Here is a 24,932-nt window from a genome sequence, read left to right on the forward strand (position 1 = left end):
ATAATTACCAGCCTTGGAAGAGTTATATTGCAAGGATTCATTTATTTAATTTAATCATTCATTGGAATTACAGTGCTCAAACATTCATTTAAAGACAATTTGGATATTTTAATAGCTGTCATGGAATTACTCTGAATTCAATTAAATAAATCAGTACATTAATGACCATTATTTGGACTTCATAGAACTATTTTGGATTTCATTCACCACACTAAGTTATTTTTATTTTTTCACTTTGGATTTTGGGGCAATATATGTTTTTAATTATAAAAAAACGTGTTGGTTTACATTCTTTCTTTATACTTATTTTAAGAAAGACCATAGAGTCATAACAATACCCATAATATTAAGGTGGAGCATTCAGAATTTCATTGTTTTACTATGACCTCCAGCTAGGGATTCATATCACTTACAAATTCATCATATCAATGTGCTAGTTGAAAAGCTTCAATTGCCTGTGGATTTATATTTTCATGCTGAACTAAATCTCAGATCTTCTGATAACGGTCAATTTTATTCTAACAAATGCTTGAAATGCAAGTCACATAAAAACCAAACTCAGTGCTTGAAAACATTGGATTCATTTAGAAAACACAAATGTAAGCTCATATTCCAGTCTGATCAAAATGTGATAAAACACTATTTCTCAAGATGTAATAAGCTCAACCAATCAGACCCAATATCATCTCATTAATATGCATGGATCTCATTATCAAACTTGTCTGAGAACTTGATGATTTAAGTCTATATTCTAAGACTGACCAAACTCAGAGGCAAAATATGGCCTCTAGAATGACAACAAGCAAGTGTTGATGTATGGATGGACAACACATGATGGACACAGAGCTATAAAATAAGCTCACTTAGCCAAAAAGTAAATGTCTGCTAAGGAATTAAATTCAAATTTGATTGAGCCAAAGTGGTATGAGAAAGCATATAAATGGTGGCAAAATGTAAGTATAACTGGTTTGAATAAATCTGTAATGATAAGAAGTTCATGGAATGCTGTATAATCAATTCTGATGCATGCAACATAATGACACTGCCACAATTCATAAATAATGAAGATGAGTTTTATCTCTATTGATCAAAAGTTATTTATCAGACATACTATAAGAAGTATATTCCTATAACAACCACTTACAAACTGAAAATCCACTGAAAATGCCTTTGGGGCAATTTCTTGCTCAACGTGAAATTCTTGAAGAGAACAATCACCATTATGAGTTTCAATGGCTCATTGAGGCATTAAGGCAGACCACATCTACATTGCCAATTATGCTGATAATTTGCCAATAATTAGATTTTAATCCTCCCATTTTCTTCTCTTGGTTGTCATCTCCAATGTTTAAACCAAGGATTATTATACAGCTAAAATTTTAATCCAATTTTGGATTGACAACAGGACTAGAACAAAATTCAAAACAAAAACATGTATTTGACTCCAAAAACTTTAAATTAGTATTTAAAAAAAAAAAAGTATTAAAATCTGAATTGGCAATTCAAGATAACCACCAAAAGATATCCACCTGATTATTGATTCGATATGAACAGTTTCTGGACAGGTCATGCATGTAATCACTGCTTAAAAAAAAAAAAAAATGTCTAGGCATGATAAAATGTGGCATTCTTCATTTTATTGGGTTCCTAAGTTATTATGAAAAACAGGCACCTGTTTCACAAAACTCCTTGGCATGATTGCACTCAAACTCTGCAGGTCTAAAATACATTAACTTTAATGAGCTAAAAGAGATACAGAATTTTGAAATTAACAATATATGCAATTTAACGAACATGAGACTTATGACAAAGCATTTTATTACAATATTTACCAAATCAATGCAAACATACATGAATTATTGAGTTTCCTGACTTCTTACAATCAACTCTTCTGCACTATCTACTAAAACAGTAATTTTGGCAAATATAATTTCTTTGTCCTCAAAATGTCTATATAAAAACGATGGTTAATAAATGATATCAAATTTTACACAACTCTTTTTTTACAGATATATAAAAAAAATATATATAATGCAAACATTTGATATTTTTTTAAATAGATTTTCTAAATATTCTAATACAAATTCAACAATATGGTTCATCTGAATCAATCAAATTATTCTAATCTTACGCTATAAAGGCATTGCAATGTACATTTACATTCACGCCATTTTCTACTTCCACTCATTGGCCCTGTTTAGCTTACTACCAAACTCTCCATTGTCTTTTTGTTTTCCTCTTTAAAAATTACAGAATACTGATTTACTTATGTCAACATAACAGATTTTCAAGAAAACTGCAAGATGTATAAGAAAGTGGCCATTATACACAGAATAATACAATATGGATTTCTATTGTACAAGACAATGGTATATGGTAAATCTGTATTGGACTTGAAGCCTATGGCATCTCATTCGCAATGACTTCTACAACAGAAACCCATAAATAAAGGATCTCAAATGGTTAATGATTTAATACTGAATATATTCAATGAGTTTCATACATTTAATATTAGATCATTACCCATTTGAAATTCTTTTGTGACAGATTTTTTTTTAATGAAAATAGTTTAGAGAGAAAGACAAAAAAATAATTTCATTCATTCTTACTCAGAAATTGCACCTTTCTTTTGATGCATGTAAAAGAAATAGCATAAGATGCAGTTCTATATTAATTAACATTTAAAAGTAATTCTTTTACAAATTGTATATCAAAGAGCAACTGTCCCGAGTAAATATAACATTTGACACAGACAAAATCATATTTAAAGACAGACTGTCCAATGGAAATTCCTTGTGATGTCACTCTTGGTGTAGGGTAGATGACCAGTGTTGATACCTAAAAGTGTGTCAGTTTTATTACTAAGCATTCCAGTTGTTGGGGTATTCATGTAAATGGATGATTACTGGATGCTGAAATTTCAAATTTACTGTAATGCATCTGTGACTGGATATTTGCATTATTTGATTTGGAACAGCAGATCACAATATACAAGATTTATTTACTGAATAAAAATGCTGTGGTTGGATAAATTTCTGTCATTTGGGAGACCAGTTTATGTCCACATTCTTCTGTGAATAGAAGTGAGTTTACTTACTCCTGTAAGTTGATATTTAAACCATTCTTGTATACAGGATAAATTCCATTTTACAGGTTTACCAACCACCCCTCTCCCCATGCCCACTATCAATTGAACAATTTGCTTTATTTGTAGTTGTCCTTGTTTGGGATGAAACGCTGCTTTCAGCGCATGATACATAACTTAATGAGATATTGTGGGGTAGATTGGCCATATTCAAACAGACATGATTTTTTGATGTTGATAGTAATAGTATATAAAAAAGGTTCCAGAAGGCAGGGTAAGGAGAAATTCTCATGTGTTGTATGCAGTACTCTATACAACTGTGCTCTATACAGTACTCATACAACTGTACTCTATGCAGTACTCTATACAACTGTACTATATACAGTACTCATACAAATGTACTCTATGCAGTATTCTATACAACTATGCCATATACAGTACTCTATATAACTGACGTCTATGCAGTACTCTATATAACTGTAGTCTAAACAGTACTCGTACAGCTGTACTCTATACTATACTTAAATGTACTCTATGCAGTACTCATACAACAGTACTCTATATAACTCTGCTCAAGGCAGTACTCATACAACTGTACTCTATAAAAATGTACTCTATGCAGTACCATTATAAAAATTTACTCCTAAATCACTGTATTGTATGTACTCTTTGTAATAATCTACACCAATGTCCAGTCAAACCTAAAGGTCACATTTGCATAGCAGTCACCTGTGTGTAATGGTTACTTGCTTTCTGCAGTTAGTGGCCAAATGTTTGCTAACTAAACAGTGGTTCCTTCCTGCCTTAAGTGGTTATTGGAGCAAATCCACAGTAGCTGCTCAGTCTACGCAAATAACTGTTTGCTGTAAGAGTAAGGCATTATTTAGAAATGGAATATCATGTGAATCAATGTGCAAATTTCCTATCTCACTTGAATCCACTCCAGTCACACTATCGGGGGCCCCGAGTGGCAGAGTGGTTTAAAGCGCTCTCCATTACGGATCACTGCCATCTCACCTCTGTCTGCGTGGGTTCGAGTCTCATATTCGGCCAACGTGGGTATGTGAGAAAGCTTGCCAGTAGCTTCTCGTGGGTCGGTGGTTCTTTCCGGGGTTTTCCTGGGTTCTTCCTCCACCATTAATACTGGCCGCCATGTATAGCCTATTGTGTGCTGAAAAAAGGCGTTAAACCCTACAACAACAACAACAACCAGCCACACTGTTAATGTAACTCAAAGGTATCAATATGTAAAATTTGAAGGTGAGGAAGTTTTTATTATTAAGGAAGAGGATTGAAGCAATTCATATGCTGGATGGCAAGAAAAGGAGCCAAGTTATCATAGCAGAAATGAGAAACCATCTGAAAAACACAGTTCCATCTATCTGCCTGTGAATGAAAGCTAAATGATGCAAGAAAGTTCATCTCCGAGATGTGGTACAAATTACATACCATTTCATTTGGGTTTGGGGTCATTCAGTATTTAAAATTAATCTGTAAAGGATATCAGAGTTTCAGTTACTGAGCCACAAAAATAGCCACATATGACATCTTTTGATTTCCTATTCATCACTGACCTCTAACACACAAGCTGACTGTCTTCTACTCTTGGTGAGTAAAGAAAATGGCTAAATCCAGATATTGCTTCTGAAGCATAAACAGCTGTTTCTAAGCCTAATTTATATAAGCTAGCCAACGAAAGATTCCATTTTACAGTTTTATGTCAATCAATAGTGAAATCAGTGTTTTGTCATTATGCCCAAAACAAACTAAAATCAGTGTTTTGTCATGATGCCCAAAGCAACCTACAATTAGTGTTTTGTCATGGTGTACAAAACAAACTAAAATCAGTGTTTTGTCGTGATGCCCAAAACAAACTAAACTCTGTGTTGTGTCATGATGCCCAAAACAAAATAAAATCAGTGTTGTGTCATGATGCCCAAAACAAACTAAAATCAGTGTTTGTGTCGTGATGCAAAAAACAAACTAAAATCAGTGTTTTGTCATGCACAAAACAAACTAAAATCAGTTTTGTCATGATGCCCAAAATAAACTACAATCAGTGTTTGTGTCGTGATGCAAAAAAACAAACTAAAATCAGTGTTTGTGTCATGATGCCCAAAATAAACTAAAATCAGTGTTTTGGCATGATGCCCAAAATAAACTAAAATCAGTGTTTATTTTAAGTCAGTGATGATTTAATTTACAGGATTAATTAAAGTGAGCAGACAATCTTGTGTGGAACACAAATTTGGGAGAGAGCAACACAGAGTTTATGATTATGCTGAATAGTGCATATAAAACGATCTAAATAATAATAATAATAATAATAAAAATAATAAAAACAACAATAATAATAATAATAATAATAATAAAAACAATCTTAATAATAATAATAATAATAATAATAAAAATAAAAACAATAATAATAATAATAATAATATTAATAATACCAACAATACTGATAATGACATTTGGTGCACAGACTAATTTCAAAAGATGAATCTGTGATTGGGTGGCTAATATTGGCAGGCTTCACTACAGTGGTCCCCCTCTTATACTGCCACCCCTTCTGCACCAGGAAAGTGGACTTATAAGGCAGGTGGCCTTTCCAGAGGGGGGACTAAAATTTGTGAGATGTGTAATTATACGTATGTGTATATAGTAAGAAAGCTACATATAACTTAAAGCAGTTAATATCTTCATTTAAAAGTAGCATTAATTATTAACATGTTCTCCTTGTCTTAAAAACAGAGCTATTTAAAGGTAACATAAATTAATAGTTCTTATTCTTAGGCGTGAAATGCGAGTGGCGTATTGTTGGCATGCGCATTACAAAACCATTAAAAAACGTTATTTAAATTTTGGTACACACATTGTTTCATATTTAAAATAATTCTGTTTCCCTTTACTCCATTTTCTCACTTTTACAGAATATTCTCCTGACCTTTTACAATCTTATTTGAGTCTCCCTGCACATTTTTTGGCAACTGAACTCTCCCCCATTGTTGTCAAGTTGGATAACTTTTACTTTTTCTTCTAAAGTATTATTTCTTCATTAACGTGATGACATGTTCAAGTTTTGCAGTGATTTATTCCTATTTTGCTAATTGTACAGTACTGCAATTTAATTTTGCAGACAAAACTTTTGAAAACAAATTGCCTTCTTATAAAGGAAGTGATAATATGTTGTCAAATGATTTTTTTTATATCTTTGTTTGGTAACATGTTTTGTTCAAGGTTAATTCCTGTGTGTGTATTAATCCAAAAAATCTATATTTAGCCTATCTGACCATGTTATGATCTTGACAATTATGTCTGGTTGTAATCATCGATTACACACACACACACACAAAATCTGCTGCATGAAGCCCAAAGCTCTATTAAAACACTGCTGATCCCATTTCTATCTGACCATGTTATGATCTTGACAATTATGTCCAGTCATAATCATCGATTACACACAAAAAAAAACATCCGCTGTGTGAAGCTGAAAGCTCTATCAAAACATTGCTGACACCATTTCCCGTACATGTCGGCGTTAATGATATAATAATAGCCTTAGTGGTACATGTACTTTAGTCAACATTTCTTTCAGTAATGAAAACTGGACATCTGGAAACAGACATCAGGAAAGATGATCAGATTACTTACTTTACAGTAGTTAAATATTGGTTATGGTCACATTAAAATAAAATGTGTATCTGCTTGTGAGGGGTAAATTCTATATTTTTGCACTAACATGTTGTTCACTGGTCACGTCAGAGGGGTGGTCTTTCTTGAGGGGTATTTTTCAATACAAACTCTTCGGTGCCAAGGGATTCTGGCTGTAAAGTGTGGGCGACCGCTAGTCAGGGGACCGTTCATGAGAGGGACCACTGTACTTAATACCAGTGAACTTTATATGGTACTCTGTACCACAATACTCCATACAATTCTTTATATCACTCTATGATACTCCATACAATTCTTTATATCACTCTATGATACGCCATACAATTCTTTATATCACTCTATGATACTCCATACAATTCTTTATATCACTCTATGATACTCCATACAATACTTTATATCACTCTATGATACTCCATACAATACTTTATATCACTCTATGATACTCCATACAATTCTTTATATCACTCTATGATACTCCATACAATACTTTATATCACTCTGTGATACGCCATACAATTTTATATATCACTCTATGATACTCCATACAATTCTTTATATCACTCTATGATACTCCATACAATACTTTATATCACTCTATGATACTCCATACAATACTTTATATCACTCTATGATACTCCATACAATTCTTTATATCACTCTATGATACTCCATACAATTCTTTATATCACTCTATGATACTCCATACAATACTTTATATCACTCTATGATACACCATACAATTCTTTATATCACTCTATGATACTCCATACAATTCTTTATATCACTCTATGATACTCCATACAATTCTTTATATCACTCTATGATACTCCATACAATACTTTATATCACTCAATGCAATACTCTATACCACTTCACTATACAGTATTCTATATCATTGTACTCAACACCATACTCTATATCACTGTATTCTATACAATACGTTATATCACTCAATGCAATACTCTATACCACTTCACTATACAGTATTCTATATCACTGTACTCAACACCATACTCTATATCACTGTATTCTATACAATACTTTATATCACTCTATGCAGTACTCTATACCACTTCACTATACAATTCTCTATATTACTGTACTCAACACCATACTCTATATCACTGTATTCTATACAATACTTTATATCACTATGCAGTACTCTTCACTATACAGTTCTCTATATTACTGTACTCTTTACCACTTCACTATACAATTCTCTATATTACTGTACGCTATACCATGCACTATACAATTCTCTATATTATTGTACTCATTACAGCTTTACACGGTACTTTATACCCTGCCTATGCAGCTTAAAATTCAAAGTTATGACTTTAAATACTTCACACCATCTGGTCATTCAAAATCTTATTTCTTTATGAATTTAGTTTCTTAAAGCAACAATAATGTTACTCATACAGCATTTACCACACTGTAAACACTGATTAAACGGCGACTTATAATTGGAGCTTTCATTATGAAATAAAAGTAACAAATCAAAGTATTGAGAATAATGATGGCTTTGAGGGTTGAGGCAATACTAATTTAGATAAGGTTAGATAGATAAACATAACTCCAGAGATATTCTATTCATGGTCCATTTTACTATCATAAACAGGCTCATCAAAAAAATCCTTATATTTTTCTGATGTGTCTTTATATGCCACTAGAAAATTGACATTAAAATCTGAAATATTATTTTAGGAATTAATGTGGCAATTTCCTAATAAAAGGGTGCCCTGTGTGTCCAAGCGGTCAAAGGCACTCGCCACTATAGATCACTGACATCTCACCTCGGTCTGTGTGGGTTTGGACCTCAGCTCAGCCAACATGGGTATGTGAAAAAGCTTGTCAGTATGTGTCAGTTGCTTACCATGGATTGGTGGTTCTTTCAAAGGCCTACCTGGGCTCTTCTTCCATGAAATAAACTGACTACCCTGTATAACCTATTAAGTGCTGCAAAATAGCATTAAACCCACAAAACCAAACCAAAAATCTGCTTGCTCAGAGTGAAGAATATATTTCGTCTCGTGGGTTAAAAACTAAAGTATTTTCACCAACTTGATGAAATATATCCATTATTCATTCATAGCAAGCAAATATCCTCTCTATCCAGAGGCATATATGAACAACAGAATCAAATGAGATGCTACTGAGAAAGTGATAACAAAGTAGTATCAATGCAATATTGTGTTTGATAACAGTAGCTCTACTTTCCATTATCTCCAACTGCAATTTTACGAGGTTTCTCGTATTTAAAGATGACGCTAAACATGTCTCCACCCAGCCGCTGAGCAAGCCATTTATTCTTCAGAACTGCCACCTTAAGGACTTCACAAGAAAAAGCAGCATAAAAGTTTGTGTGAATAGCACGGCCCATTCCCTCTAAAATCACAAGATCAACTTGCTCTGAATTAATTTTGTCTACCAAGTCACAGTCAATAAGCCTGCAAAAAAGATAAAGAATTGCTTTGTTGGTTTTAATAGCATTTTTTAACATAATACTGGCCATATCATGTCTATAACACTCATGAATAATGATACTTACCTTAAAGACTAAAATCTAATTAAAAGGTAAAAAGAACTAAGACTTTATTAAGCAGGTAGGTGGGATTTTTTTTATATATGTGGGATTTTTTTTATATATGGCATTTAGTTGGTGAGAAAATGTCTTTTTCAAAAGATGCAGCATAGTGCCCCCCCCCCCCCCGGTTACATAACAATGTTCATGGGAAGAAGCAGTTCACCTTATATAATGAGGTATGTTTTAGCATGGTATTGTTATCATTGATGACAGAGTACATTATAATTGGTCCTCAGCAACTTGGAATTAAAAACAAATAAAAAAAATAGGTAGCAATAGTATAACAAAATTTAGTCAACTAAATGGGACACATGACCCTAATTGCCATATAAGAGCAACAGGTGTATACCGACTATAGTCATCAGTAATTCCAAAAAGAGTAAGTCCGTATTAAATAAATATCAGATTTAAGACCAAAACATTCTGAAGAACCAAAATTTTAAGAACATTCCAAACACATTTCCGAACTAAATTTAATCATTAAAGCTTATCAAATGGTGGCAAGAACAAAACAAAATAAAAACTATGGCACCATGGTCACATTGTGAAGTATCAAATACAAGTCACAGTGACATAGTTTTACTGTTACATAGAACTCTTTATGATGCAATTACATAGCAAGTTATGTAATTCCAAAGGCACTAATAAGAAAACAAAGCAATGGTTAATGCAGATCTCTGGTAGCAAAAATAGGCCACACACTCTTTAAGCAATTGTATCTGAGTAAATTAACTAAAAGAAAAATCTAACCTAGAGAAAATGAGCATAAAAGAAAGGTAAGAACAAATCACTAAGCAATTAAAAATAGGTTACAGTGACCTAGGTTTTCAATGAAGGACGTACCATTTTTCATGAAACATTTACATACCAAGCAATAATGTCTGAAAAAATGACCTGTACTTACAGGTTTTAGTCTCCTACTACTAGTAGCACCTGTACTTTATTACAGGTAACTATTGCAGATATGCATATAGTACAGGTAACTACACTCAACCTTACATAGTACAGGTAACTATACCAGATAGGTATATAGTACAGGTAACTACACTAGACCTGTACATAGTACAGGTAACTATAGCAGATAGGTATATAGTACAGGTAACTACACTAGACCTGTACATAGTACAGGTAACTATAGCAGATGGGTATATAGTACAGGTAACTACACTAGACATATACAAAGTAACAGTAACTATACCAGATAGGTATATAGTACAGGTAACTACACCAGATATCTATATATTATAGGTAACTACACCAGATATGTATATAGTACAGGAAACTATAGCAGATATGTATAAATTACAGGCAACTACACAAGATATGTATATATTTAACTACACCAGATATGTTTATAGTACAGGTAATTTATACCATACATCTTTATAGTACAGGAAACTATACCAGATATGTATATATTACAAGTAACTACACCAGATATGTATATATTATATGTAACTACACCAGATATGTATATATTACAGGTAACTACACCAGATATGTATATATTATATGTAACTACACCAGATAAGTATATGTAACTATACCAGATATGTATATATTACAGGTAACTACACCAGATATGTATATATTATATGTAACTACACCAGATAAGTATATATTACAGGTAACTACACCAGATATGTATATATTATATGTAACTACACCAGATAAGTATATGTAACTATACCAGATATGTATATATTACAGGTAACTACACCAGATATGTATACAGTCGACTCCACTTAACTGCACATCGGTTAAATGCACACTCCGGATAACTGCACGTAGTCATGCTGGTCCCGTTTTTCCCCAATACTTTTCAATGATAACAAACTTCATATAACTGCACTTCACTTAAATGCACACTCCGGATAATAGCACGATGAATGTTCTGCCCGTGGCACATTATTCATTACAATTTTACTCCGGTTAACTGCACAATGTGTAGTCAGGATCAGTTATTGTCAGTCCACTACTGTAGCGCTTCAAATAAGCCGACAATTAAGCCGGTAAATGCGACTCTGTAAATGATTGACAGGTAAAGGACGCCATAGGTGGTAGATACATGTATATTCCCGCCCACCAGGGGGCAATAGTGTGGTAACAATCATATGTTGCAATAGATGACGATCTTCAGACAGAAGGTGAAATCGACAACTCAGTAGAAAATGATGAAAGAAGTGATGACGATGATGCAGTAGATGACCAGGTTTCATCTAAAGTCGCTATTCAGTCACTCCAGAATTTACGCAGATTCATGGAACAGAGAGAATGTGAGCTATTTGAACCGTTTTACAAAATAGAGTCAGCAATTCACCAACTTATTAGTAAAACTTGTGTGCAGACATCAATTGCCGATTTCTTTTGCAAATCATGAATTTCATTGTGTTTGATTTAACAATATTACGTTAGTGTTGTTCATTGTAGACTCTTGTTTCATTTAAGTAAACGTTGAAAGAGTGGATTCTAATCATCTTTATACGTTATTCTTCACCTATATTCGTGCCATGCTGATTTAAAGCTGTACTATACCGTACTCCGTTTAACTGCACAGTCTTGTGATGGGCCCGAGGCTGTACAGTTAACTGGAGTCGACTGTATATTATATGTAACTACACCAGACAAGTATATGTAACCACACCAGATATGTATATATTACAGGTAACTACACCAGATATGTATATATTACAGGTAACTACACCATATGTATGTACATTAATGCTACTACTACACCCGATATGTTAGTCTTGTATTCATTCAAATTCTCATTTATCATACCATTTTCAGATCAATATGTGAATACATGTAACATATGCTCAGCAAAATTGTCAAAAATCTTCCACAGGTCATAAAAACAAAACCAAAGTCATAATTCAACACAAATCAATTGTGGTACCTGAGATCTAGACATGGAGACCCCTGCCCAGACTCCATAATCATCAATCGTCCTTCTGTGAGTGCTGAGCTGATGTCGGAGCTTAAGTCTGCCACTCTCTTCACAAGAATGGTCAGTTCTTTATAGGTTACATCATTCAATGTGGGTCGAGTGTTGGCACAAATTATTACCTACAAAGAATGTGACTTGGTTCTTTAGCTTGAAAAAATTACCAGGCCAAGTATTGTGTAAACATTTGAGCATAGTAATTTGGCTAAAGTCTAACAATTTTAACATTCTGTAATTTTGCTACAGATCTAGTTAAAATCAAGAACTATCAGGACTTTAGTTACCTTGCTGTTCTGGTTGCTTGCTAAATCTGAACAAAAATGAATAAACCTACATTTGTTTTCAAAATTAGTTCCTATTCTGGGAAAAAAACATGATAAATTGATACCAGTATCAGATTTAAACACAATGGCTTTCTGTCAATGGTACAAATGTGTGACAGATCTTTAGAATTTTCTGCTCTGTACTCCAGGTTACTGGATCAAAGTTCAAATTCAGTTTACCTGGTCAAAATAAGTAAATACTAATGTGACTTGTGAAAATTATTGTCTATGTGTATTTCAACATACAACTAAGCCATACAAGATACTTTAATTGACAGAAAAGAAGACTGTTGGAAACAGTTTTAAATCTGTCTTACTTTGCTTCCCCTTCTGAGTAGTTCTCTGGCCATGGGGAACACACCTAGTATAATATCAGCTCCGCTGTTATCACAAAAAATGGCTGCACATCTGTGGGTAGGGCCCTCGCTAAGTCGTAATTTCCACTTTTCAAAGTCATCAATCAACCAAGGCCTTGCTGTAGCAAAATGATAATACAGTAAAGCAAGGGTAGTGTCTGTCAATCATCCCATCATTTGAACAAAACAGCTTAAATTAAGATCTGCTGGCACATCACATGATGTTAGTTCAACAATGTAAGACACTGACCCTGATATGCATGATAGGTGGGTCAATGTCTTATTGCCACAGCAATCAGTACAGCTGTGGAACTCTGTTCTGAGAGCATCAAAAGACAAAGTAGAAGCCACTTGGATGAATATTACACGTAACTGGCAGCTCATGGTCGCAATGTTACATGTAACTGGCAACTCATGGGCGCAGTGTTACATGTAACTGGCAGCTCATGGTCAGAACGTTACATGTAACTGGCAGCTAATGGTCACAATGTTACATGTAACTGGCAGCTCATGGTCACAACATTACATGTAACTGGCAGCTCATGGTCACAATGTTACATGTAAACTGGCAGCTCATGGGCACAATGTTACATGTAACTGGCGGCTCATGGTCACAATGTTAATTGTAACTGGCAGCTCATGGTCACAATGTTACATGTAACTGGCAGCTCATGGTCACAATGTTACATGTAACTGGCAGCTCATGGTCACAGTGTTACATGTAACTGGCAGCTCATGGTCACAATGTTGCACCACTTAATTGTTCTATTCATATTATATGTACCCAGATATCTTTTTCACTACAGAATAAATTGGGGCCCTGAGTGGCCGAGTGGTCTAAAACGCTCTCCGTTACGGATCACTGCCATCTCACCTCTGTCTGCGTGGGTTCAAGTCTCAGAATCAGCCAATGTGGGCATGTAAGAAAGCGTGCCAGTAGCTTCTCGAGGGTCAGTGGTTCTTTCCGGTGATTTCCCGGGTTCTTCCTCCACCATTAATACTGGCTGCCATGTATAGCCTATCGTGTGCTGAAAAATGGCATTAAATCCTACAAAAAAAACCAAAAAAACCAGAATAAATCCAGGAACAATCAAGTAGTGGTGTTTTTAAGTTTGTTGCCTGTTAATTTAGTGTTTTGAAGAGCAACGGTACAAAAGTAAATGGGGGCCCCGAGTGGCCGAGTGGTCTAAAGCGCTCTTCGTTACGGATCACTGCCATCTCACCTCTGTCTGCGGCGGTTCGAGTCTAAGATTCAGCCAATGTGGGCATGTGAGAAAGCCTGCCAGTAGCTTCTCGTGGGTCGGTGGTTCTTTCCGGGGTTTTCCGGGTTCTTCCTCCACCATTAATACTGGCCGCCATGTATAGCCTATCGTGCTGAAAAATGGCGTTAAACCCCACAACAACAACAACAACAACAAAAGTAAATGCCAAAGTTGGCTGAACTAGGGGTGCAATTTCTTTAACAAAACTAATATGCATTCATCCAAAAATTATTAGACATACTCTTTCCACTAAAAAACTTGAGTAGTAATTCAAACAAATTTTGCATTCCTTAGCTACCACTGCTCTTCAATGAAATGGTGGTCCCTAATGTACTGAAGCAAACTGGGTAATTTGCACTGGGCAACAAAGCATGCATTATTCATGAAGATTTGCACCCAATCCTTATTACTGTCCATGATATGCCGACAAAAATTCAAACAAATTTACTGCAATTATCAGTTTTTGTGTCAGATTTTCACACTCATGCTTCCTAGATGCAACCCAGCCTGAGAGGAGCCACATGTACATTACAGTGAATAACTTATAAATACCCTGCAACTTTTTCTGAGCTTGTGTGAAGCCAAATTTTTCCTTCTCCATCATTTCAACCACCTCCTTAGCTCCCCAATCAAACACATTGCCGGTCAGCATGCCTGTTACAAGTTCTAGCTGCTGATCTTCCCAGGAAAGGTCATCCAGCATCGCCAGTCGGGACTCAAGATACCGCAATGCCTGTTCGTTCTCACACTGCTTTTGCTGAAACAATATGAGTGTAAAAATTCATGATAGCAGATGACCATCTATAATCTACGTCATGAAATTACATGCTCAAAATAATCCAAATAATGAAACGACTTTAATTCTCTTCTGAAGTTTAATGGAATTCATTCAGTAAATAATACGCATGAAAGTCAACAGTAAATTGTAAATTTGTTTGTTACAGGTTTAATGGAAGCTCAATATGTGGAAGGCTATACAGTCCAAGTCAAATGGAGTCAAGTGCCTTGCCCAGACAAACACCACAGTAGCCAATCCTGACTTATCCATGACTATTGCATTGCGAGTCTGTCACACTAACCAATGAGTTGCCATATCTCCCCAAATAATAAGAGTTCCACAGAACACTTTGTCTCACCTACATATTGTTCTATAACTCCTAACTGTATTTGACTTGCAAAATTCTAACTGTAAAAATTCATGACAGCAGATGACGACATGAACATTTAGACTAATTTCTATTGGGTCATCTGTCATCAGGAATGTTAAGACTAATTTCTAGCAGGTCATCTGTTCTTATGAACGCATACACTAATTTCTAGTGGTCATCTGCTGTCATGAATTTTTACAACTAGACTTTTGCAAGAATTTTGACTTAGAACATCCCTCTTCTCAGCCTTTTGACTGCCTTTTTGAGACATTTAACTATACATCTTCAGGCCCACACACTGAGTGGAAGAATCACTAACTGATGGCAAGCTACATTTAGTACAACCACTGCACATCTCATAATTATCTTCTGTGACTCAGAAGTTAAGAAAACAAATAAACATATTATAATCAATTAGGCAAACTTACATTTTCACCAAGACCTATTCAAGAAATGCATAATAATTCCAAGTTTAATGGTGCAAAATCAAAATACAATGATGATTTCATGCTGATCAATATCCCATGGACAATAATAAACAGCAGAAATATGTTGTTGTTGTTATATGGTTTAACATCATTTTTCAGCATAAGATAGGCTATACATAGCGGCAAGTATAAATGGTGGAGGAAAAACTCGGGGAAAACCCCGGAAAGAAACACTGACCCACGAGAAGCTACAGGCAAGCTTTCTCATGTATCCACAATGGCCAAGCCCTGAAGAAATATAAATAAATGCACCTAAAACACAATGCTGTATACATGTGGTATGACAATTTTTGGACTTACCATACCACTGAAAATTGTTGCTTGATACTCTCAGATTAATGAGTAATTCCACTGGATTTCTGGGGCACTATTAATATTCTTAAGTGAAAGCTAATTGGTAAACATTGAATATAACAGTGGCCACGGGAAGTCAATCTGAAAGAGTTACTTTCCTTCATCTATATGACAGAGATGAAAAGACATTTTTTCATCTTTCAGGGAAGGCTTGACTTAGAGGTAGTGGAGGTTGCATTCTAATGGTAATGCTATGGGGTAATGTATTTGACACAGAAAAGTGGGAACTAACCTGAGAGTAGGAATCTGTGAACTGAAACTCGTTCAGACATTGATTGCACATGTCAAGTATACTTCTGACTGTTAGCGAGCCATAGGCACTGAAAAAAAACCCCATCTACTTCAAAATAAAAGCTAAAACTGTTCATCAAAAGGATTTATTTTTAAAATTATTCTATCAAAATCATGATTTTATGAGATGCTAATGATTCTATTTTGCAGAGAATGAAGAAGGTTGGAAATGCGCTTGAATGATGAAAACTTTTCTTCAGGTAAACTAAAATATGTAATGTAAAGATACAGAGGTTAAACACTTTTTCCAGTGGATGAAATCATTTGGACTACCCATACCTAATCCATATTTTTAGAGAGAAATAAATGCCATCATGTATCAAATGACAAAAGGAAATGTGGGTGTCAATTCTGGTTTGCATTTATCATCAGAGTTGAAAAAGCAAACTATAATTACTTCGGAATAAATCAATTATTCAATAACATTTGCAAATTGTTTTTACTGGCTGATTACCAAGGATAAAACTTGTGAAAAAATTACGGACTGTCCGTGTTTTAAAAGATATACAGAAACCTTATTGAAAGATGCAATTGAGAATGACTGTATCAATTTCTTCATTCAAAAGAAGAATATTATATCAGTTAAGTCAAGAGATACTGGGGAATTCATCAGTTACAGAGGAAGTATAAGTCTCCCTCAATAACGCATGCACAAATGTGTAAAAAAACAGTGGCATAAGCATGGGCACAACTTACTGCGGGAACTCTGAAAAACTAAGAAAGGGCTGGACATCAACAGTGAGAAGTGAAAACTCATTCAATAATTTCATTGGAAATAATTGTCAATAGATATCTTTTTCTCATGAAATTCTTGGCTCTTCTGTATAAATTACCTTTCTACCTTTCTTTTCAAGATATCCACTCCCTGAAAGCTCATTTAAAACCTTACTCCAAGTGGTTTCAACACACCAGCGAAAAACTGTGTATACGGTAGCACTTTAACACATGAATTTGGATACATTCCAGTGTTACTAAAAATTCAGAATAAAACAAGTTCTTTTTGTTTTTAAAAAAGTCACATTAATTTAGAGAAACAACAATACCGAAACATTGTTACATTACAAACTGATGCTGTTGATTTCTTTGCAAGTCATAGCAAAATATCAGCTCATTCACTAACTTCAAGTTCACTCCCTTTCATCATTCTGAACCCTATCTGCAAAACTCAACTTTTCACGCACCTAGTATGGCTTATGCTTTGTTCATTGCTATCATTGATCATATTGGCAAATGAGTGTGATAACCATTGATTAATGTTCTGTATTTTAGTTACATACTTGTACTTACAGTGTTCTCAGTGTTCCATTAGTCAACTGCAATGAGTTGATCTAACATACTACTATGACTGTTAGCTCTTACACAGGTAGGATTTGCTTTTTAATTCTACTTAATATAATACAACACAATACAGATCAACCTCAATGCAACCAACATTTCCACAAATTGGAGATCAAAACAAAGCTGGCAACTTAATAAGAATCCCACCAAAATGCAGAAACCAACCGGCTTATTCTTTACCTCAATGACAAGCATCCCATCAAGTTTAGTCCAGGTATGTGATGTGTAACAAATGCTATTATGCCAAAACCATTTATTTTCAGTCACATTCATCTTAACCTTTGACCTTTTGTCTCGGAAACTGACACATTTTTTCCCCAGCCCAAGTGCAAGCCATCTCTAAAGTTTAGCAAATTATGAGGTAGAGAACAAGAGTTCTTGTGCAGAAATTAAACTGGCAAGAAACAGATGAACTTCATAATATGTTTTGCCTTGTGGCAGTCATATCAATAGAAGGAACTGACCAGGGATTAGAACGGCACTCCTCAAGTCGTTGTACATATCTTTGCTTGAACTGCTCCGCTCTTTCACCAACATCAGATGAAGTTGCCTGACTTTTGATTGCTTGTTGCTTTTGCTGTTAAAAAGAAATTTAAGGCGGTATAATTTTGAAAAATTAATGCTAACTATGCCATTCTAAAAGTTGTGATCATTATATCCTGATGTTACTCTTACTTAGGTTTACTGTAGTGCTATGAATTTTGGAAAAGACTTAACATAAAATGACTTTCTTGAAACTTCTCCCTTATTTAAAAAAGAAATGAAAATGATTCTGCAATCTGAATAATACTATAACAGTTATAACCTGCTGTAAATTGGCAGCCTATTTTTCTAGTGCAGAAGTTGAGATGTTCTTAATAACTGTGATGAAGAGAAAACATTACCTCATCAACATACACTTTTCTTTGTGTATTAGATGAGTCTATGATCTTCAACCTGTGTGAATTGGATGAATTATTTAAATACCACACATGCCAACCCCAAGAGGTTCAAGCATAATTATTGCTATTATAATTGGCAAAAAAAGTGTAATTCGGGCATAAAAAGTGTAATCTATACATTACATGCAAGAATTACAGCACATATGAAAAAGATACATTTTTACTACAAACCTGGTTCTGTAGCTGGCAAAAATTCTTGTCACAAAGGGCAAAATCCATATGGATTAGAACAAGAATACAAACAAACAATATACTGAAAAATTGTTTATATTCAGCACTTACTTCAACTAGCCTATGTGTGTAACTTTTTGCTCAATGATCGTGAACTGGAATCCTGCAATGACCATGGTCAGGTGCTCAAAAGTGCTGATTTTCATTACTCTCATATTCTTCTTTTAAAGTTTGCAAAGCAATGTTGATTTGTCCATTTTTCTGATCTGACTTGTTTTGAAGTTTGAAAGGATCCATCTGCTTTAATATTTACCATCATATAACATCCACAACTCACACCATAAATCATTTCACTTAACATCTGGTGCCATTTTCTTTAAAGCTATTGACTGATTCACTAGCTAGCTAGCATATCAATAAAATGAATCTGTTAGGCAAAGTTCACTTTTGAAGAAACCCATCTATTTTCTTGGAAAGGGGTCATATACCATATACAGTTGCTATAAATAGCAAATGCGGAAAGTGATCTTATGCTGTTCATATGCAGCAGTCACCTTTTAAGAATATTCTCTAATTTATATGAGTGAAATTAAAGCAATGATAATAAAAATGACAAAAACAACTTCTTATTGCTTTATTTTAATTTTATTTTGAAATGTAGTAGAAATGAATAATCCATATAAGGTCTAGCAGAAGACGTAATTTGGTGGGAAATAAAATGCAATGATCATGCCAAGAACATAATGGTTGGCATGTATGAAATACTCAGCCATCAATTATGTTTTTAAAAAATCAGTGACAAGGTAAATTTTCCTGTACTTTTCAATGTAATGACTCTTACTTCAGGACAAATATACAGTTAAGCATAATGTAAGAAAATGTACACCAACCTATACATTTCTAACTGATTTGGAATTGCTCAGACCCTTTGCTTCAAAAAGATATAACTTGGTAACTTTTTAGATTGTTAAATACTCCAACATTTTTACAAGTGATTATTCTTACCCCAAAAATGCAAACGAATGAACGATATAACCTTCTTACCACTGCAAAATCGAAGACTAATCTGAAATTATCATTTAATTTACACATCACCTGCTCTTGATTTGACAATATGAAATCGAACAACCCAACAATATTTTTTAATCATAAGTATGTTATGGATACATTTGTTATAAAATGGACAGACAGAAGTCACAACATCTCCTTGCAAAAGCATGGGGATATACAAATACTTTTATAAAAATTAGCAATTTTATTGAGTAAATACAAAAATGTCTAACCAACCTTGTCAACTCCATCAATGAAACACTGTATCCAGTAAAGTCGCGCTGGTGTGTCCTGTGTTAAATCCACTGTGTCAGGGTGGTAACTGTTGGAATCTAACAGAAGGGGGCATGGCAATAGAGACTTCTCAAGTTTGTCTAACTCCAGGCTGTCAAACTGCTGACAAGAAAGCAAGCTTAGTTTTAGAGTCAAGTTTGTCCAACACAAGGCAGTCACACTGCAGACAAGAATACAGGCTAATATTTTAGGATCAAGATAAATTTCATCAAAAGATAAATCAAATTTTAAATACACATTTCTCATTCTGAACCGAAAAGTCAGGGCAATAATAAGAAATTATTTAGATCAGAAAAGAAAATATCGAACATTTTTCTCTCTTAAAATCAAAACCAAATTTGTGAAACTACATTTGGATGTTTAGTTATTCCCCAAACAAACTTCGACTTTGAGTATCTCTAAAATCTGCCCTCACTTTGATTACTCTGTAAAAATCTGTCTTTAATCTGACCTTGGATACTCTTCACTTTTGAGTTTGGGTACTCACTAAAAAACTGCTCTCACTCTTGAGTTTGGTTACTCACTAAAAATCTGCTCTCACTCTTAAGTTTGGGAACTCACTAAAAATCTGCCCTCACTCTTGAGTTTGGGTACTCACTAAAAATCTGCCCTCACTCTTGAGTTTGGGTACTCACTAAAAATCTGCCCTCACTCTTGAGTTTGGGTACTCACTAAAAATCTGCCCTCACTCTTGAGTTTGGGTACTCACAAAAAATCTGCCCTCACTCTTGAGCTTGGGTACTCACTAACAATCTGCATTCTCTTGACTTTGGGTACTTTCTAAAAATCTGCCCTCACTCTTGAGTTTGGGTACTCACTAAAAATTTTCCCTCACTCCTGACTTTGGGTACTCACTAATAAACTGCCCTCACTCTTGAGTTTGGGTACTCACTAAAAATCCACCATCACTCTTGAGTTTGGGTACTTGCTAAAAATCTGCACTCACTCTTGAGATTGGGTACTTGCTAAAAATCTGCACTCACTCCTGACATTGGGTACTTGCTAAAAATCTGCACTCACTCTTGACATTGGGTACTTGCTAAATGTTTATATGCCAAGGCAAAGCTTCAGCATTTTGTACAAGATCACTCAAACATTAGCATCCATTCTAATTTTAGCTCAGTGGAGACAAAAGAGAATTCTCTCTTGATTAAGGAAACCATAAAACAAGGACACATCAAGATTGAAAACATCTCTATGAGTCTAGATTACAGACACCTCCAGATTAAGGTCATCTCTCCTTAAAGAAAACTAGTGTAAACCCTAATCCTTCACATAAAGAACACCTGTTTGATGCTGACAAGGGACACATTTCATTCCATATGTCCATTTCCAATACAGCCCCATATTACACAAAATGGAACAGTTCCAATAGAAGATAGTTTGTCCTCCTGGTTTCTTTTTTATTCTAGTCAAATGAGTCTGATTTTACTGCGGACCAAATACCTGCAATCCCATCTTCTGAAATCATATATTTTTTTAGCAGAACATTACATGTCCATTAATAATATACATGTTTAAATTAAAGAACAGAAGCACAGACACCTTCATTGTGAAGAAACCTGTCTGTAATGGATACAATTGTCTTTTAAGATGATTACTGAATACATATCAAAAGAAGAAAGAAAATACTTACTGTGGAACTCCTGAGTCTTCCCATAACAAGTTTTGAACTTTTTGGACTTGGCAGACCTGAACTACATGCAAAGTTTTCTCCCCAGGAATATTTTTCAATATCTACATCGCAAAAAAATTGATAGTGAACTTTTAGTTCTATATACTTCTCTATGCATTTTTTTATTACTGATTGTGGAAACCATAGCAACTACAAATGAAGAATACTGAGCCTGCATACAGTACTAAAACAGAATGAAAACTGTATACATATGCCATCAGGATGTTAATCATGTAAAACAGAAGGAAAACTGTATACATATACCACCTGGGTATTATTATGTACCATATTTACTGTATATGTTGGGACACCATAAATTAATTTTTAAGTAATTTTTTTGTGCACTGTATGTTCTGGGACACATCGTCTTTTTGAGTCATAAGTTGTGGGACATCTTTTAAATCATTTGACAATTACATGTCAGAAAATGCACTCAAAGTGAAATTTTATTTTAAAAAAACAAAAACTGTGTACTTGAGATAAAACTCTTTAAACCACTGTGGCATGATCTTGTCAACACAAGCCTTCTCGTGCACATGTACAATCTGTTCTTTCAGTGCATGAATATTTTTTTAGTTTTCTCATGCATTGAAAAATTATTGTTAATGGCAACACATCACCTGAAGTGGAAACTGCAAGGACTAAAGTCAGATTTTTAAAAAAATCTGCACCAGTCATGCTAATTCTCACACTTTTAACCCGTCTTATTGTCAGTCCATCCAGGAATGAGATCAAAGTACAACAGAATTTCATCCATGTTAATGATCATATTGTCTGCGAAATCATCTTCTCTTCCGGCCTTCACAAATTCATGAAATGATTTTATTTTCTCCAAATCTTCTGGGTGATCCTGGGCCATTGATGTTCAAGAATGAAGAACTATATCATGTCACTTTTAAAAAATGTTCCATTGTAATTCAAATAATGATTTTTATTTGCGAGATACAGTCATATAGTTGACCTGGATATAACTCAATCTTGGTTATTTTGCACCTAAAACACCACAACATGGGTGAATGGCAGTTGTCTTCAAGTGATCAGTTGATTATTTCGCTCTAATTTGCGATTTTGTCAGATCCAATTTTCAGTTGGATAACATATACAACCAAACACGATTTGTTTTCTCAATGTTCATGTCAATGAACAGTGTGCATTATCAGACGTAAGCAATACATGCTAAATCATGGAGGCCTATGCTACATATCTGGAGTTTGTGGATGTGTTTTATTTTTTAATGCTCATGATAAAAACAAAAAGGAATAAATTATAAGGTTAGTTTCTTTCATTTTGCTATCAAATAAGCATTTTGTTTATCTATTTTATTGCAACATGTAGTGGAGGGAGGCACAATTCAATACAAATTTATTTTGTTTCTTAAGTCTTGGGACATATGACCTTGGTGAAAAAAGTTTCACCATAAGTTCTGGGAGAGGATTTTTTAAAAATTGTATCGTGTCCCAAAATATATCATAAATACGGTAACACAGAATGAAAACTATACATATACCACCTGTAACAAAATAACATAAAATCTTTAGAGGTAAACATTATATGCACTCACACTTGGAATATTTGAGTCTTTAACTAACTTTTCACTCGGGTATGCTGATTAGAGGAAAGAAAAATATTTAATTGTGAGAAATCAGTGAGATCATGTAACACAGACTGAAAACTATACATGTATCATCCAGGTCTGATCATGTAACAATAAAAACTAGACATGTCACTTCAATGTGATCATGTAACACACAATGAAAAGTGTCAGAAATCTTACCAGTGTATGTACTAGAATTTATCTTCAACAGGCATATAAACCATTACTGTGCTGTTATGTTAAACCTTAATACATATATACATAAACAAGAAGCAACTACTGTGTCTGCATTTGACTGTGCAATGGCTATATCTGTATATTTTCAAAAGCAAATGAGATAAAAGTACAACAAACCATCTTCCTCTTCCCCTTTGAGGAAAGCTCCAATAGCTCCCAGGTAACCTTCATGTCTGAGGAACAGAGGCTGGATCTCACCCTGAGATGAAACCAAAACTTGAGATAAGAAATCTCCATGCTTTTTGTTACATATTTCCCTATGATCAATGCTATGACCTTGACCCCTTTCCAATATGAGATCTTCTCCCACAAATGCATGCTACAGGTTTGGTCAAAAATATTAAAACAAATGATTGCCAATTGCAATGTTGGTCTATTTGCCCTTTATCCCCATTTTAGAGATACCAGGAAAAAGGCTCAAAAATCATTCTCCTCATGAAGCTAGTCATCATGTGGGTGACACACATACCATATATACTTGCGTATAAGCCCCTCAATTATTCGGCTTACATATGAGTATATACGGTACACAATTCAGTGAATTTCCACTTTGACATGTGACTGAATTCAGATGGAGGGATAAGCAGATGGCTGGACAACATATTGGGTAAGAAAGGGGACTAAATGTACCAAAATTTCATCTTCTAGGAAACATAAATTAAGCTGAAACACGAGTTTGCAGATCTTTCATAAAACACCAGAATACTGCATTTAGACAAACAGCCAGGAATGCTGGAGTAAAACATGTAGCTCACTTTCCAGTAGGGAATTGCAGTATCAGTCAACAGATACTGTTGTTAAAAACTTTGACAGTCCAATAACGTACATCTAAATCATACAACTGTTCATAAGCAAAACTTGTCATCCTCAAAAAACACTGTTATTCCTGTCTCTATTAAAATGTTGTGAGTTACTGTGATACATTCCATCAACAGCCAGTCTGTTCATTATTCTGATCACTCCATCTGTCCATCAACCCATCTGTTCATTATTCTAATACACTCCATCTGTCCATCAAACCATCTGTTCATTAATCTAATAAACTCCATCTGTCCATCAACCCATCAGTTCATTATTCTAATACACTCCATCTGTCCATCAAACCATCTGTTCATTATT

At 34.5% G+C, this 24,932-nt stretch overlaps 1 protein-coding gene across 9 annotated transcripts in view; it reads right to left on the minus strand.

Annotated features, from left to right (window-relative positions):
* Positions 1-495: 495 nt before the first annotated feature.
* Positions 496-24,932, minus strand: part of LOC149798606 (4'-phosphopantetheine phosphatase-like) — a 79,244-nt gene continuing 54,807 nt past the window's right edge. For 8 of the 9 annotated variants that reach the window (XM_089957430.1, XM_089957429.1, XM_089957428.1 and 5 more), the window contains exons 9-17: positions 23,931-24,012; positions 21,944-22,044; positions 20,251-20,409; positions 18,316-18,428; positions 16,455-16,542; positions 14,785-14,989; positions 12,932-13,089; positions 12,244-12,413; positions 496-9,207 (exon numbers count right to left, since the gene is read on the minus strand). In XM_089957430.1, coding sequence (XP_089813556.1) covers positions 8,970-9,207; positions 12,244-12,413; positions 12,932-13,089; positions 14,785-14,989; positions 16,455-16,542; positions 18,316-18,428; positions 20,251-20,409; positions 21,944-22,044; positions 23,931-24,012 — 1,314 coding nt within the window. In that variant the 3' untranslated portion in view covers positions 496-8,969. The remainder of the gene's footprint in view (positions 9,208-12,243; positions 12,414-12,931; positions 13,090-14,784; positions 14,990-16,454; positions 16,543-18,315; positions 18,429-20,250; positions 20,410-21,943; positions 22,045-23,930; positions 24,013-24,932) is intronic. The other variant, XM_089957426.1, reaches the window with a different exon arrangement.

This window comes from Sinohyriopsis cumingii, chromosome 5 (genome assembly GCF_028554795.1).
Source record: "Sinohyriopsis cumingii isolate HCF-2022 chromosome 5, ASM2855479v2, whole genome shotgun sequence".
In the NCBI taxonomy this organism is placed as follows: Eukaryota; Metazoa; Mollusca; class Bivalvia; order Unionida; family Unionidae; genus Sinohyriopsis; species Sinohyriopsis cumingii.